At 42.8% G+C, this 16,742-nt stretch overlaps 1 protein-coding gene across 1 annotated transcript in view; it reads right to left on the bottom strand.

Moving 5' to 3' along the window:
- Positions 1 to 16,742, bottom strand: part of LOC115109990 (transient receptor potential cation channel subfamily M member 4-like) — a 68,382-nt gene that overhangs the window by 23,647 nt on the left and 27,993 nt on the right. Inside the window, exons 7-18 of the mRNA XM_065011110.1 lie at positions 16,308 to 16,372; positions 15,855 to 16,094; positions 15,138 to 15,240; positions 14,307 to 14,425; positions 13,754 to 14,044; positions 11,303 to 11,404; positions 9,190 to 9,318; positions 5,213 to 5,342; positions 4,709 to 4,854; positions 4,257 to 4,369; positions 1,048 to 1,151; positions 346 to 632 (exon numbers count right to left, since the gene is read on the bottom strand). Of these exons, the coding sequence (XP_064867182.1) occupies positions 346 to 632; positions 1,048 to 1,151; positions 4,257 to 4,369; positions 4,709 to 4,854; positions 5,213 to 5,342; positions 9,190 to 9,318; positions 11,303 to 11,404; positions 13,754 to 14,044; positions 14,307 to 14,425; positions 15,138 to 15,240; positions 15,855 to 16,094; positions 16,308 to 16,372 (1,829 nt within the window). The remainder of the gene's footprint in view (positions 1 to 345; positions 633 to 1,047; positions 1,152 to 4,256; positions 4,370 to 4,708; positions 4,855 to 5,212; positions 5,343 to 9,189; positions 9,319 to 11,302; positions 11,405 to 13,753; positions 14,045 to 14,306; positions 14,426 to 15,137; positions 15,241 to 15,854; positions 16,095 to 16,307; positions 16,373 to 16,742) is intronic.

Genomic DNA, 16,742 nt, shown 5'->3' with positions numbered 1-16,742 from the left:
CCCTTGAGCAACCCTAATTGCCTCTGTAAGTCACTCTGGATAAGAATGACTAAAATATAATGGAAATGGAAACACATTTTGTGTCATTTTAATAATTTTGACTTATCTGTTTTAGATTATTAAACTAAATAAAATGTTCTGATAAATTGTATTAGTATAAAATAATAGATTTTTCAATTTTTTTGACCATCCAATAATCTTAGTATTTCTATTATTTATTTAGCTAATCTTTATCACTGGTGCCAATAGATTTAGAGGTGACTGTATAGGTTCTTGCCTGTACACGTTCTGTGCTTGTCTGTGTGTATTTGAGTGTGTGTTTTGTTTACATGTGATGCATCCTACCTGTCGAATCTCCTCACAGACCATGGTGAAGACCCAGAAGTATAGAACAAACTCTAAGGTGGACGGGCCGTGAGGCGGCGGGGGCTTGAAGTCCAACAATAGGATATAAGCAAACAGGATGAGGAACAGGAAGTACATCAGCACGTTGCCTAGGAACGAGGTGACAGGCGCAAACCAGAACTCCCTCCAGCGCAGCAATATGAAGGGCCTCTTGGGATTGGAGGAGGGGGCACTTTTCAGATTGTCCCTTAGAGCAGCATATTCCTCGACATCCTCTTCCCTGAGAGGATAAGAATGGGAATAATTACTTAGTGTGTGTACATGGATGAGTATGTGTGTGTGTGCGTGCGTGCGTGTGTTTACGTTTGCATGCCTTAGGCATTTGTCTTGCATCTACTTCACAACAGGCAAATTTGTCTTCACAGCAGAGGCATTTGTCTTGCATCTACTTCACAGCAGAGGCATTTGTCTTGCATCTACTTCACAGCAGAGGCATTTGTCTTGCATCTACTTCACAGCAGAGGCATTTGTCTTGCATCTACTTCACAGCAGAGGCATTTGTCTTGCATCTACTTCACAGCAGAGGCATTTGTCTTGCATCTACTTCACAGCAGAGGCATTTGTCTTGCATCTACTTCACAGCAGAGGCATTTGTCTTGCATCTACTTCACAGCAGAGGCATTTGTCTTGCATCTACTTCACAACAGTCGGAGAGGGAGAGCATAGTGGCATCTCCTCCGTCCAGACTCTCTGTGTCTCGACCAAGAGGTACCTCCTCCTCCGAACTCACCTCTTCCTCATGTTCCCTGAGAGAGAAGAGAGAGAGAGAGAGAGAGAGAGAGAGAGAGAGAGAAATAAATTATAGACTGACAGACAGTTTCACCGCCAGCTTCCAATTTCTCACATTCACCCCATATGAGGAAAATAAGGAACGCTCCACGTATAAAAAATGTGAATGATAGCCTGTAGTGAAAGGGAAGCAAAGATGAAAATAGGCCAGCATTGCAAATTGAAGATTTGAACGATATTGTAAGATAGGTGGTGAAGGAAAAGTCTATTTATTTTTGTATGTGCCCTGCACATACATTTTAGCTAGCTAAAAATCTAAACAAAAGACTCTACTTCGCCAGATGATTACATGACTCATCAAGTTAGCCAGGTGTGTCTGGGGGTGACTACGGCCATCTATTGTATTTCATGAACATGTGTACATTTCTAGACAATAACATGTGTACACGTCTAGATCTAGACAAAAGTGCCCCCTCCATTTAGCTAGATGTAGCTGAGGGGTGGTTATAATTTAGATAAGCGTGTCTGGGTAAGCATTGTCTAATATTTTTTTTGTTTGTTAATTATCTGGACACTTTCTATTTTTGATATTACTACTATGCAAATATGCAAGTAACCATTTCACTTGACCATTTACACCTTCTGTATCCTGTGCATGTGACAAAAAAAACAGAGATGGTAATATGAAGAACAAAATGACCTGCACCAAAGTCAGATTAGGATATAGGCCAAGGACTAGATAAAGTATATTTTTACCTGGAGTTTTTCCTTATTGTAGACTACTACTTTTACCACTTTTAGTCTTGAAATCTTTGGTTGTTTGCTACACTACCTTACTCACTCTGTTTATTACATGGCCTCACATGTGAATCCTTAATGAGATGGGTGGGGCTAAGGCTTAAGAAGGTGTGAAAGATGCTGAATAGGTTTAGACAAAGAGCTCTCCAGTAGGTGTACCAAACATTCAAGGGCAATTTTCTCAAAAGTGAGTTTACAAGTTTATCAACTTTCAAAGCAGAATTACTTTCCCATTGTTCCTCAACTGCAGTGTATGATATACCATTTTTTAGCTATGAGTCTATACTTTTTTCCAATGTAAAAAGAACAAACACAATTTCTAATTTTGCAATATAAGACCGGATCGAGGTTCTCGGTCAAATACACTACATGCGACCAAAAGTATGTGGACACCTGCTTGTCGAGCATCTCATAACAAAATTAAGGGCATTAACATGGAGTTGGTCTCCCCTTTGCTGCTATAACAGCCTCCACTCTTCTGGGAAGGCTAGATGGAACAATGCTGCGGGGACTTGCTTCCATTCAGCCACAAGAGCATTGATGTTAGGCGATTAGAACTAGCTCGCAGTCTGCATTCCAATTCATCCCAAAGATGTTCAATGGGGTTGAGGTCATGGCTCTGTGCAAGCCAATCAAGTTCTTCCACACCGATCTCGACAAACCATTTCTGTAGGGACCTCGCTTTGTGCACGGGGGCATTGTCATGCTGAAAGAGGAAAGTCCCTTCCCCACATTGTTGTCACAAAGTTGGAAGCACAGAATAGTCTAGAATGTCATTGTATGCTGTAGCATTAAGATTTTCCTTCACTGGAACTAAGTGGCCTAGCTCAAACAGTGAAAAAAAGCCCCGGGCCATTATTTCTCCTCTGCTTCAGCACTCGGCGGTCCCGTTCTGTGGGCTTGTGTGGTCTACCACTTCGTGGCTGAGCCATTGTTGCTCCTAGACGTTTGCTCTTCACAATAACAACTCTTACAGTTGACCGGGGCAGCTCTAGCAGGGCATAAATCTGACAAACTGACTTGTTGGAAAGGTGGCATCCTATGACAGTGCCACGTTGAAAGTCACTGAGCTCTTCAGTAAGGCCATTCTACTGCTCTATGGAGATTGCATGGCTGTGCTTGATTTTTCAGGAACGATTGTGGCTGAACAAGCCGAATCCACTAATTTGAAGGGGTGTCCACATCATTTTGTATATATTGTGTATGAACACATAAATACTGGACATTTTGAACTGTTATTATGGTGACATTTGACACAATTACAATCATGGTCTTGAACTCACATTTTTTCGGTCTCGGCCTTGACTATAGCGCTTTTGCAGATATAACTGTAGTATACGATAGTACTTTTTAAATATATTTGTCATTTTTATTCACCTTTATTTAACTAGGCAAGTCAGTTAAGAACAAATTCTTATTTACAGTTAACAGTGGGTTAACTGCCTTGTTCAGGGGCAGAACGACAGATTTTTACCTTGTCAGCTCGGGGATTCGATCTAGCAAACCTTTCGGTTACTGGTCCAATGCTGTAACCACTAGGCTACCTGCCACCCCATTCGCAGTTTACTATAGTATAAATACTGTAGTAAAATGTTTTTGTTTATACTATAGTAATTACTGTAGTGTTTTTGCAGACTGTATTATACTGTAGTGTTTATATTTTATTATCTTTGTTTTTGCAGACTGTGCTTTTGTTGTTTGAGGACATTACTGTAGTATTTACGATAGTAGTCTACATTATACAACAAAATGATATAGTTAAGTACTACACATGATCAAGGGATACTACAGTGTGTAGTACTGTATATAGTATTCTACAATATATTAAAGTTTACTGCCGAATTCTATAGTAAATATTATAGTAAACTGTAGTATTTTGTCATGTGGGTAACCAATCTCTTCTCTGTATCTTAATGCTTATTATGCATAAATATGTAACTTTTTGGGTGACCTGACCAAATCCACATAGAAATGTGAGTTATAGATATGTAATTCTCATTGAAAGCAAGTCTAAGAAGCGATAGATCTCATCTATGTACGCTATTTCTATGCTTCCCGTTCTTCCGTTTTGTTTTTACGTATTTTACTTTACATTTTGTACTCCAGCTTCAAACAGCTGACAATACTATATTTTTGGTTAATTCAAATATATTTCACAGCAGTTTAGATGGTACAATGATTCTCTACACTACACATTGCTTGTTTTGTCACATAAACGGAAATTATGCTAAGTATTAGAATTCCTGCAACCAGAAAATGGTGGTGTGACTTCTACATATTTCACATTTAATGGATTGGACACTTTCAGACAGACAGACACTAACCTAAAGCTGATGAGGTTGGTGTAGATGAGGGGGGGTAAGAAGAAGGAGAGGACCAGTTTCCAGACCTTCGTGCTCCTCTTCATGTCTCCCCACCAGATCTGAGACAGCAGAGACTGCCAGAGGAAGAGGTAGTAGCAGAGTTGGTACTGAGAAACTTCAATTAACCCCCCTCCATGTTCTAACACACACACTTTGGAAATCTAAGGGGCTGGTTAGTTTTATAAAGATTAATGTGAACACAGATCACACACAGATTATTACATGTTTTATCTTTAACTCTTCATCTTGTTGGAAAAGGACCCGTAAGTAAGCATTTCACTGTTAGTCTACACCGGTTGTTTACGAAGTATGTGATAAATATTTGATATGATTCAAGATTCACACACACGTATGCATGCACACACACACAAACACACACACCTTGACCTCTGACCCCTGAGTTTAGTACAGACCTGCACGCCATCGTGGCTGAAGAAGTGGCGGGCGTCGGCTGAGGTGGCCATCTGTAGACAGGTAGCTTTGCCCCACACCGGAGACTGCCTTATAAGGAGGGTGAAAGAGCGGCTCTCACTGCTCTGGTAGCACTCACTGAACACGTCTAGAGAGAGGATTAAAGGGTTAACACTCACTCACTGAAGACTTCTAAAGAGAGAAGAAACGGGTCACAGGTTTTCACATTAGGTTTCCCATTAGGAGTGCGGATTGATTTGCTTCAGTCCTCATCTTAAAGACATTGAGTGTGAAAGCAATGTGAATGGTCCCAGACTGGGATGCCGTCCAGCAGACTTTCAGAACAGGTGGTCCCTTGCGGTCCGATGCGGAACTGCTACAAAGCATTATGGGGTAACCGTCACTCAGAAAATACAAGCAGCTCACATGTATGCATAACAGAGTTGATAACCACTACATTGACATCCTCACAGTACAAACACACAGCCAGGACAAGGCTAACCCACCAAGGGCCAAGTTCTCAAACTTCTGGGCCAGCTCCTTCATAGAGAGCTTGGTCTCTGTCTCACTCTCCAGCTTAGACAGCTCCCTCAGAATCTTACAGCCTGCCAGAGCACTGTGGACAGACTCCCCTGCCTGGAGGAGAGGGGGAGAGAAGCAGAGAGAGCATGGGGGAGAGGGAGAGAAAGCGAGAGAGAGAGGGAAGTGGATATAAAAAGGGGAGAGATCAATGCTAAAATTAGTCTGTGCATTCATAAATTAATACATTTTTCTACAGATTAGTTTAACTTAAAGTATTTACATTGACATTTTAGTTATTTAACAGACACTGATCCAGAGCGACTTACAGTTAGTGCATTCATCTTAACATAGATAGATGGGACAAAGTGTATTTAAGATACACTTTTAAGAGGTCGATGTTTTCGGAAAGATGGATAGGGTTCCACAATTGGGGTGCCAAGACAGACAAGAGCTTGGAATGGGCTGAGCGGGAGCTGCCCTCCCATAGGGATGAGAGGGCCAAGTGACCAGATGTGGCAGAACGAAGTGCTCGGTTTGGGGTGTTGGGTTTGAGCATAGCCGGAAGGTAGGGAAGGGCAGTTCCTCTTGCTGCTCAATAGGCAAGTACCATGGTATTGTAGTGGATGCAGGCTTCAACTGGAAGCCAGTGAAGTGTGCGGAGGAGTAGAGTGAAATGGGAGAACTTGGGAAGGTTGAACACCAGGCGGGCTGGTGTTCACGTAAGATGCAGGGGTTTGATGGCACAAGCGGGGATGTTGTCGATCATTAACCTGCAAGAGTGAGTCACTGCTTTGATGTTTGTAGAGAACGACAGGGTGTTGTCCAGGGTTATGCCAAGGTTCTTTGCACTCTGGGAGTGGGACACAGTGGAGTTGTCAACTGTGATGGAGAGGTCTTGGAGCAGGCAGGCCTTCCCCGGGAGGAAAAGCAGCTCAATCTTGTTGAGGTTGAGCTTGAGGTGGTGGGCCAACATCTAAGCTGAGATATCTGCCAGGCAGAGATGCGTGTCGACACCTGAGTGTCAGACGAGGGGAAGGAGAAAGGTAGTTGAGTGCCAGCCGCATATTAATGATAGGAGAGACCATGTGAGGATATGACAGAGCCAAGTGACTTGGTATATAGAGAGAAGAAGAGAGGGCCTAGAACCGAGCACTGGGGGACACCAGTAGTGAGAGTACATCCTCTCCACATCATCTCTCCTGGTAGAGGCAGAAGCTTGAAATTTAGAGTGATAGAAAGTGGACACAGCAGTGGACACAGAGGAAGACAAGGTAGATAGGAGAGAGTGAAAGGATGATAGGTCCTCCGGAAGTTTAGTTTGGATCCATTTTTGCTCAGCTGCCCGCAGCCCTGTTCTGTAAGCTCTCAATGAGGCACTTAGCCACGGAGCAGGAGGGAAAGGCCAAGCTGGCCGGGAGGAAAGGGGACAGTGCGAGTCATAGGATGCATAAAGGGAGGAGAGGAGGTTTGAAGAGGTAGAGTCAGGAGACAGGAGGGAAAAGGATTTAGCAGAAAGGGGAGAGAAGACAGGATGAAGAGGAGAGAATAGTGCGAGATACAGAGCGAAGATTGTAATGGCACTTGGGCATCTGGGCAGGGGCTGAGTGGCTAGGGTTGGAGGAAAGGGAGACAGAAAAAGAAACAAAGTAGTGATCAGATACCTGGAGAGGGTTGCAGTGAGATTAGTAGGCAAACAGCCTCTAGTAAAGATGAGGTCAAGCGTATTGCCTGCCTTGTGAGTGGGAGGGGACTGGAAAAGGGTGAAGTCAAAAGAAGCAAGGAGTTGTAAAGAAATGAATCGAAGGCAGACGTCGGGAGGTTGAAGTACGGAGAGAGGTGAGACATCGTCAGGCAATGAGCTTATCAAGGTATCAAGCTCATATAGGGACTCTCTAAGGGCACCTGGATAACACAGTGCCCCCAGCGCGGCCCACTCCCAAGGGCTGGGGGCTCTCGTTCTCCATGGCTGGCGTGAGTAAGAGATTTAAGCTTGTTAACCCTCGCAAGGCTGCCGGCCCAGACATCATCCCAAGCCGCATCCTCAGAGCATGGGCAAACCAGCTGGCTGGGGTGTTTACGGACATATTCAATCTCTCCCTATCCCAGTCAGCTGTTCACACTTGATTCAAGATGTCCACGATTGTTCCTGTACCCAAGAAAGAACAGGTAACTGAACTTAATGACTACCGCCCTGTAGCTCTCACTTCTGTCTTTATGAAGTGCTTTGAGAGGCAAGTTAAGGATTATATCACCTCTACCTTACCTGACACCGTAGACCCACTTCAATTTGCTTTACCGCCCCAATAGATCCACAGACGATGCAATCACCATCGCACTGCACACTGCCCTATCCCATCTGGACAAGAAGAATACCTATGTAAGAATGCTGCTCATTGACTATAGCTGAGCCTTCAACACCATAGTACCCTCCTAACTCATCATGAAGCTTGGGGCCCTGGGTCTGAAACCCGTCCTGTGCAATTAGATCCTGGACTTCCTGACGGGCAGCCCCCAGGTGGTGAACGTAGGAAACAACACCTCCACTTCGCTGATCCTTAACACAAACGGGGTACGTGCTCAGCCCCTTCATGTACTCCCTCTTCACCCATGACTGCGTGACTACGCAGGCCTCGAACTCAATCATCAAGTTGCAGATGACACAGTAGAAGGCCTGATTACCAACAATGACGAGACAGCCTACAGGGAGGAGGTGAGGGCCTTGGCAGAGTGGTGCCAGGAAAAATTAACCTCTCCCTCAACGTCAACAAAACAAAGGAGCTGATCATGGACTTCAGGAAATAGCAGAGGGAGCACGCCCCTATCCACATCGATGGGACCGCAGTGGAGAAGGTGGAAAGATTCAAGTTCCTCTACGTACACATCAATGAAAATCTGAAATGGTCCACCCACACAGACAATGTGGTGAAGAAGGCGTAACAGCGCCTCTTCAACCTCAGGAGGCTGAAGAAATGTGACTTGGCCCCTAAGACCCTCACAAACTTTTACAGATGCACAATTGAGAGCATCCTGTCGGGCTGTATCACCACCTGGAACGGCAACTGTACCGCCCGCAACCTCAGGGCTCTCCAGAGGGTGGTGCGTTCTGCCATACGCATCACAGGGAGCACACTGCCGAACCTCCAAGACACCTACAACACCCGATGTCACAGGAAGACCAAAAAGATCATCAAGGACATCAACCACACGAGCCACGGCCTGTTCACCCCGCTACCATACAGAAGGCGAGGTCAGTACAGGTGCATCAAAGCTGGGGCCAAGAGACTGAAAAACAGCTTCTATCTCAAGGCCATCAGACTGCTAAATAGCCATCACTAGCCGGGTATCACACAGTTACTCAACCCTGCATCTTAGAAGCTGCTGCCCTATATACATAGACATGAAATCACTGGCCACTTTAATAATGGAACACTAGTCACTTTAATAATATTTACATACTGCTTTACTCATTTCATATGTATATACTGTATTCTATTCTACTGTATTTTAGTCAATGCCACTCCGACATTGCTCGTCCTAATATTTATATATTTCTTAATTCCATTCTTTTAGTTTTAGAATTGTGTGTGCGTTGTTGTGAATTGTTAGATACTACTGCACTGTTGGAGCTAGGAACTCAATCATTTCACTACAGCCGCAATAACATCTGCTGAATATGTGACCAATAACATTTGATTTGAACAATCATCTTCAGGTTAATAGCAGTCAGCAGTTCACACACCAAGTAGGCTACTGGGAAGAAAGGCAGTGCTTAAAGTAGATGGACCTAGCTGGCAAAAAGACAGTACTAGGCAACAGATAAAGACAAACATGATACATGAAATATTCTATAGCCAGGAGCCCTCTGGTTGTCATTGTCATTACAGCTGCCTGTTCCCATACATTATTAACTGACTTACCAGGTCAGATAAAGGTTAAATAAAACAATGAATAAATAAATTACCATCTCCCAGAAGTAGACGGCCATCTCGCTGCGGTTCTGCAGCACGGCCCAGATGAACAGAGAGGCCCACGGATAGAGACAGCTCTGCTCCCTGTACGAACAATCCCCCTGCAACAACTTATTCACTTGCTGAGTGGGGAGAGATATAAAGAGTGGGAGATCGAGAGAGATGAATACAGCTTGGTTAGCACAGCACAGCAGTCACAGTTACATTCTATGGCAAGGTAAGCAGTGGTATAACTTTAGCAGTGTTGATAATTCAACTATATTGGTGGAGTGGAGTCTACTCTATAACATGAATAAGTAGACCTTGTCATTGAGAACAGATGCATTTGTAATTCATGGATCCTGGTCAAAAGTAGTGCACTTAGAAAAAAAGGGTTCTAAATAGTTATTTGTCGGGGGATTGGGTTCTACCAAGAACTGTTTTCCTCTTTAGGACCCATTTTGGAAACGGAGGGTTCTTTGTAAGGCAAAGGGTTCTATCTAGAACTGTTTTTTGAAGAGAGGGTTCTTTGATGATTCTTTATGGGAAGAGTGATTATTTAAAAGGCAAGAAGGGTTCTACATACACTGTTCTGAATCTAAATGAGCTTTTTTATATATATTTTTCATAGTTTTATAGTTCTTGAGCACAAGTGTTTACCTCAGTGTTAAATCTTCAACATCAGGAGTTTTAATAATCTGATACGTTTAAAAAGATAGGTGTGAGAATTTTTTTTTAACTGTACCTACACTACCGTTCAAAAGTTTGGGGTCACTTTGAAATTTCCTTGTATTTGAAAGAAAATACATTTTTTTTGTACATTAAAATAACATCAAATTGATCCGAAATACAGTGTAGACATTGTTAATGTTGTAAATTACTATTGTAGCTGGAAACGGCAGATTTTTTATGGAATATCTACATAGGCGTACAGAGGCCCATTATCAGCAACCATCACTCCTGTGTTCCAATGGCACATTATGTTAGCTAATCCAAGTTTATCATTTTAAAAGGCTAATTGATCATTAGAAAACGCTTTTGCAATTATGTTAGCACAGCTGTAAACTGTTGTCCTAATTAAAGAAGCAATAAAACTGGCCTTCTTTAGACTAGTTGAGTGTCTGGAGCATCGGCATTTGTGGGTTCGATTACAGGCTCAAAATGGCAAGAAACAAAGGACTTTCTTCTGAAACTCTTCAGTCTATTCTTGTTCTGAGAAATGAAGGCTATTCCAGGCGAGATATTGCCAAGAAACTGCCGATCTCGTACAACGCTGTGTACTACTCCCTTCACAGAACAGCGCAAACTGGCTCTAACCACAATAGAAAGAGGAGTGGGAGGCCCCGGTGCACAACTGAGCAGGAGGACAAGTACTTTAGAGTGTCTAGTTTGAAAAACAGACGCCTCACAAGTCCTCAACTGGCAGCTTCATTAAATAGTACCCGCAAAACACCAGTCTCAATGTCAACTGGCGACTCTGGGATGCTGGCCTATCTTAATCTTTTCTTTTAATTGGCCAGTCTGAGATATGGCTTTTTCTTTGCAACTCTGCCTAGAAGGCCAGCATCCTGGAGTCGCCTTTTCGCTGTTGATGTTGAGACTGGTGTTTTATGGGTACTATTTAATTAAGCTTCAAAGATTAAAGGGGTTTTGGTAGAACAGTTCATAGAGGGTTCTAGGAAGAACCCTTAAAAAATGAAAGGGTTCCCGGTAGAACCCTTCATCGAGGGTTCTAAGGAGAACATTTAGATGATAAAATGGTTCTCGGTAGAACCATTTATAGGTTCTAAGAATAACCCTTCATAGAGGGTTCTACCTTTGCTCCAAAAAGTGTTACCTTATGGAGACAAGCCGAAGAACCCTATATGGTTCTATTTAGCACCTTTTTATCGAAGTGTATAGGGCAGGGGTTTTCAACTCTTACCCTACGAGGTCCGGAGCCGGCTGGTTTTCTGTTCTACCAATAGAATATAGTTCTACCTGATAATTTGTTGCACCCACCTGGTGTCCAAGGTCTAAATCAGTCCCTGATTAGAGGGGAACAATTTTTAAAAAGCAGTGGAACTAGCTTCGAGGTCCGCTGCTTGGATAGAGTGCCATTTGGAATGCAGCTAGGGCAGACACTACCTTCAGTGCTCTCCTGGTGCTGGCGCTCTGGTCCAAACCGAGAAGACTGTAGTAGAAGGGCTCACACACATCTCCCAGGATGTCCCATAAAAGCCGTGACACCTGGAGGGAGAGGCGAGAGGAAGTCACATAGAACTGAGATGACTAAATAGTTCAAGCAGATTATCAAACAAAACACCTAAATTCGATCAACTGCGTTTTAACTCCATACACAGCGAATGACGCCATACCTTCCCTTTGACCCCTCCTATTTTATCAATTGACCATGTAATTTCTCAATAAATACCTAGTAATTTCTATAGCATAAAATAAAATGCTGTGGAGGTCATGAAATTTCGTCAGCCGGTGATAGTCAAGCAAATAACTGTCGGTCTCACGGTAATTGACCGTTAATTAAATAACACATTTAGCATCTCCTGGCTTCCACACAGGGCCTACAAGCCACTGATGCAGATCTTTGGAACATCTACATTTAAAAAAGTTTAATACATCCATGTAATATAGCCCACACCTCCATAATAAATCCATAATTTATTTTAGACAGGTCTAAAGAAACATGAAATTAAGAAAATGTTGTCTATTTCAGAAGAACAGAATTGCTTACTCTGAATTGTCCTTAGGTTAGGTCCTGATCTGGCTATGCCATATGGCTGTGGGCTACACTAGTTCATTTAGCAGACAAGATTTGGTTAGAATTCCGTGGCATTATTTTATTTTATAGTATGAAAAATACAATTGAACAAAGCTCAATAAAATAGAAAGGATATTTTCTCCAAAGGATTTGAGGGAGTGCGCACCTGCTGCTATTCTGTGTTGAGCGATTAACAAAGAAATAGGTACTCCTGTATGCTTAATTTAGAGTTATTAATGTAACTTCAGTTGGGCTATATATTTACATTTTGAATACATTGTAATGCTGCATGATATGACTCTAATGATGATTTGAAAAAAGTAGCTTGAAAGGCATGAGCTCTGCTTTGTTTATTGTGCAGGCTGTACACACGTCATCAGTCTCTCATTCACAATTTGACAAGCACTTGATAATGCCTCGCATTTCCCGGCGGCATCCCCTTTGTGTGGTCGTAATGCCCCCTAAAAAAAATCCATGCCTTTTCGTCAGCCAACAAGATGAGTAAGCCTAAACAAACAGAAAAAGCACTAGCCTAAATCAATCTACTATCCCGATAGTACAAAAGTTAACCTATTCTATTCTGTGCGAGAAATAAATACTCCAAACATAGTCTGGGACAGTTGTGGGATGCGATAGAACCAAATGAATACAACCACTAGAATAAAAATAAATAAAAATGATGCAATGAGGCTGACGCAACAGATCAGAACGTTTAGCTTAAAATGTGATACAACATTAGGCTATTTCTTCACATTATACGCGCAGCAATGCGCACACTGCAGTAGGCTATAAGCGCGAATGTTCCATTAGTGGAAACAACCATTATCAAAAGTGACCGCAAATGCGATTATGCATGTAATGCTTTAATTATAAAGGTGCATTTTAATGGTGAAAATGATCTTCCCCAAACTTGAAACTCGAAACTCACGCGCTGCTTATGTATGCCAGTTAGGCTCTACACTATTCGTAAAGCGAATTAATGTGCTTAATTTTAAGAAGTTATTTGGACACATATAGGCCTATGGGCTAGGCTACATGCGATGTGCGACTATGATTCGAAAAAGTCGCAAAAAAAGGCATTGTTTCTTGCCTTACATTGGGCATCATTCAGAAGTGATAACATATCATTCACAAGTGATAGGCTAATATTGTCACCCATCAGACTATTCTATTTAATCTCGTCTTTACATATACTAAATAATATATGTGTCAAATAAGGTGAACGCACCAATTTGTAAGTCGCTCTGGATAAGAGCGTCTGCTAAATGACTTAAATGTAATGTAAATGTGATTTAGAATGGACCATTATCATGCACCTGTCTCGAAACACAGGCAGGGAAAAAAATAAATGTAATCTATTCACTTAAATAGCGAATGGAGGACGCTTTTCCCGTGGTTCATTTTCATACCAGCCAGGTAGGCTATACTCCTGCTGTAAAGACAAGCAATGTGCTTAATATTAGGAAAGTTAAGAAATAAATATAGTAGGTCTAGCCTAGCCTATAGAAAGCTGATGGGATCCTCCTCTTTTTAATAGAGGCCCACTCTGTTTTCTTTCACAATTGCATAGACTATATAAATGTTGCGCAACATGAAGTGTTTAATTCAATTTTTGATTACATTTGTATTGATGTCAGAGTAATTAGAGGGACAATAGAGTGCTGAGTACCAGGCAGTTAGCAAGTTTGGTAGGCTACTAATGACCATCAGCAGCATCAGAGCTAGGAGAAACCTAAACGGTCACGTGGAAAGCCTTCATGACTCGTGACCGCCGGTGTGGGGGTAATATAGTCACCGCAACAGCCTTTACCCCTCCTCACCTCATACAAGCTGAGCTCTTTGACAGAGGAGGGTCCTGATAGGGGGTTCTGGGGGCTCTTGAGGGCTAAGGCCTCTTTCGGGGAGCATATGGCCAGGCCCTGTCTCTCTGTGAGAAGCCGCTGGAGCAGAGTGAAGGCCAGAGAACTGTCGGGCAGCGAGCGGTACAGGACCTCCAGATGCCTGTAGGTTAGGTAGTCCAGGATGTTGAGGCCGTTCTCGTTGAAGAGACGTATGAACTGGGGCTTGTCGTTGATCAGCGCATCCGTCATGGAGTCCTCCAGGTCCTCGTACTGCGGGAGGAGAGAATGGTGTTTTTTTATAAACATGTCTATCTGTCGATCTGTCTGTCTGTCAAAGTTTAAACAATACTATTGAGAAAATTAAGGAACACTTCACGAATTGAATCGATTTCCAACTTCCCTTCTCCACCAGCCTATTTTCTCTATATTGTTACATTTCCAATTTGAGAAGCGGATTGCCTGTCTGTCTGTCTGTTCTGCCTGCCTGTTTTGAATATAATACATTCCTTAAACAGGGGCATTAGCAGTTCACCTTCCATTGGATGTCTCCGTTGAAGAGTTCACTCTTAGCGATGTCCACCCTGTTCCAGGCTACTGCTAGCTTCAGCTCCTCTGTGTACTCACTGGCATCGCTGGACACACGTTTACTGGCTGACAGAACAATACATAGAACGAATGATTAGTGTGAGAGAAATTACAAGATGATGTTATAAATACTGTTATTGCATCAAATGGTTGTTTTATGCAACAGAATATGGGGTTCTTAGAACACTTTAATCTATGTGTGTTCTACTGAGAATGGGTCTCTGGGGGCTTAATGCTGACAGTAGATGTACGATGCCTGAGGCCACATGCCATTCATGGGAGGAAGAGATGGCTTAGAGCCAGACCCTGGTTTCTACACAATGAGAACAGTCTTTACAGCAGACACTGTCTGATGTGAATTATTAGTATCTTTCATACAAACCTTAACCTTGTGACCCATTCCATACATCTGTTGTTTGTCATGAACATTCAGGAGGATGTAGTTACTTTGCTATAAAAAGGTGTTGTATTCTTTTTCTCTGGGCTCTCAACGGAATATCTGAGGGTGATTCATCGACCACCCATCATTATCCCAGAGCACTCAATCAATTCACTTTGTATGTGTGTGTTGTATTGACCTGCTCCGTTATTAATAAGTAAATATAGATTTAGTTTAAGTATAACTCTGACTTGCGTGATAAGTTTCTCTCCTCATTTGATAGTAAAGAAATTAACCACCACATTAGTTTGACCAGGATCATGTTCAACATATCTCTCAACAGATAGCAAATGCACACACTCCATACACACACGCGCGCACACACACACGCACCCCTACCTCTGACGAGAGCCTTCAGTAGCACTGTGTCAAAATCATCAGAACTCTCCTGCTCCCCGTGGAACACTGTGATCAGATCTCTGTTTTTATAGATACTCAGAGCCTTGGGGGAGGAAGAGAAAAAGAAAGAGATGAGCAGTATGACAGTCACTTAATCACTTACTCACTCAAACTTGCTTTCTCTTTCACACACCAACACCCATAGACAGGCGTGTGGATGCTTGTACATGTATACACACTTTTATAAACTGGGTGGTTTGAGCCCAGAATGCTGATTGGCTGAAAGCCGTGCTATATCAGACCGTATACCATGGGTATGACAAAACGTTTATTTGTACTCCTCTAATAATGTTAGTAACCAGTTTATAATACCAATAAGGCACCTCGGGGGTTTGTGATATATGGCCAATATTCCACAGCTAAGGGCTGTGTCCAGGCACTCCCTGTTGGGTCGTGCATAAGAACAGCCCTTAGCCATGGTATTTTGGTCATATACCACATCCCCCAGGCCTTTTTGCTTAAATACAGACACACACAAACACACACATTACTATGCATACTACCTCTTCTATTACTTTTTTTTGTTACTTCATCTTATTGATTATTGTACTGCAATGTTGTGGGAGCCAGCGAACAAGCATTTCACTGTACCTTTTATACCTGCTGTAAACAGTGCACGTGACAAATAACATAAAACACACACACATACACACTCACCCTGTCCACAAGCTTCTCCAGGTCTGCCTTGGCAGGGAAGTGTCTCCGGACCCTCTCACGGGCTCTGTCGCGCAGCTCCGCACTGGTCTTCTCGCTCCCCTCACCCTCTGGTTGGGGAGAGGGGGGGCTCATGGGCCCGGCTGACAGTGCATCCAGCAGCTCACAGATGAGATCCGCCGCTGGACCAGAACCATTCAACACCAGCCAGGGAGTAGCCTTCTTCAGAGAGAGATCCACCCTCTGAGGGAGGGAGGGCGAAAAGCAGAAAAGAGAGTGAGAGAAAGTCAAAGAAGGAGAGATAAGAGGGAAAGGGAATTTCAAAAGGGAAGGGAGAGAGAGAAAGAGGGATTAACAAGAATGTTCTGGTCATGCACAGTAATGTACTATAGGCCTAGTGATGTCATGAAAAGTAAAGTAAGTCATAGTGATGATAGTGATGTTGCCATAGCTTACCTCCAGCATGGCAGCGTCCCCTGAGATGAGCATACACAATACAGGGACATCTATACTGCCACTGCCTGGAAAACAGGTACAGGGAAGGGGTGTAGGACAAATGGGAGAAGTCCATAAAATCAAGTTTTTAGTCATGAGTCATTGATCAGATGTCATAGTGAATGTCCATAAATGTTTCATGATTTACCACTCATAAGAATATTTATAAGAATATATATTTTTCCACAGGCATCATGGGTTTGGATCAGTGAGTCAAATGTATTTCCTAAAAAAAAGAAAAAAAAGGGATGCTACACAAAAAAGAGGAGGAGATTGCCTTGTATGGTCATGATGTCAACAGAAACAAAATAAACTCCCATGGGTTGTTTGCCAGATGACTTCAACTTTGGATGAACTTTTAGTCTTACTTCCTGAAATGTATAAATCACCCACCGA

The sequence above is a fragment of the Oncorhynchus nerka genome, linkage group LG26 (genome assembly GCF_034236695.1).
Source record: "Oncorhynchus nerka isolate Pitt River linkage group LG26, Oner_Uvic_2.0, whole genome shotgun sequence".
In the NCBI taxonomy this organism is placed as follows: domain Eukaryota; kingdom Metazoa; phylum Chordata; class Actinopteri; order Salmoniformes; family Salmonidae; genus Oncorhynchus; species Oncorhynchus nerka.
This window is presented reverse-complemented; position numbering and strand designations above follow the sequence as displayed.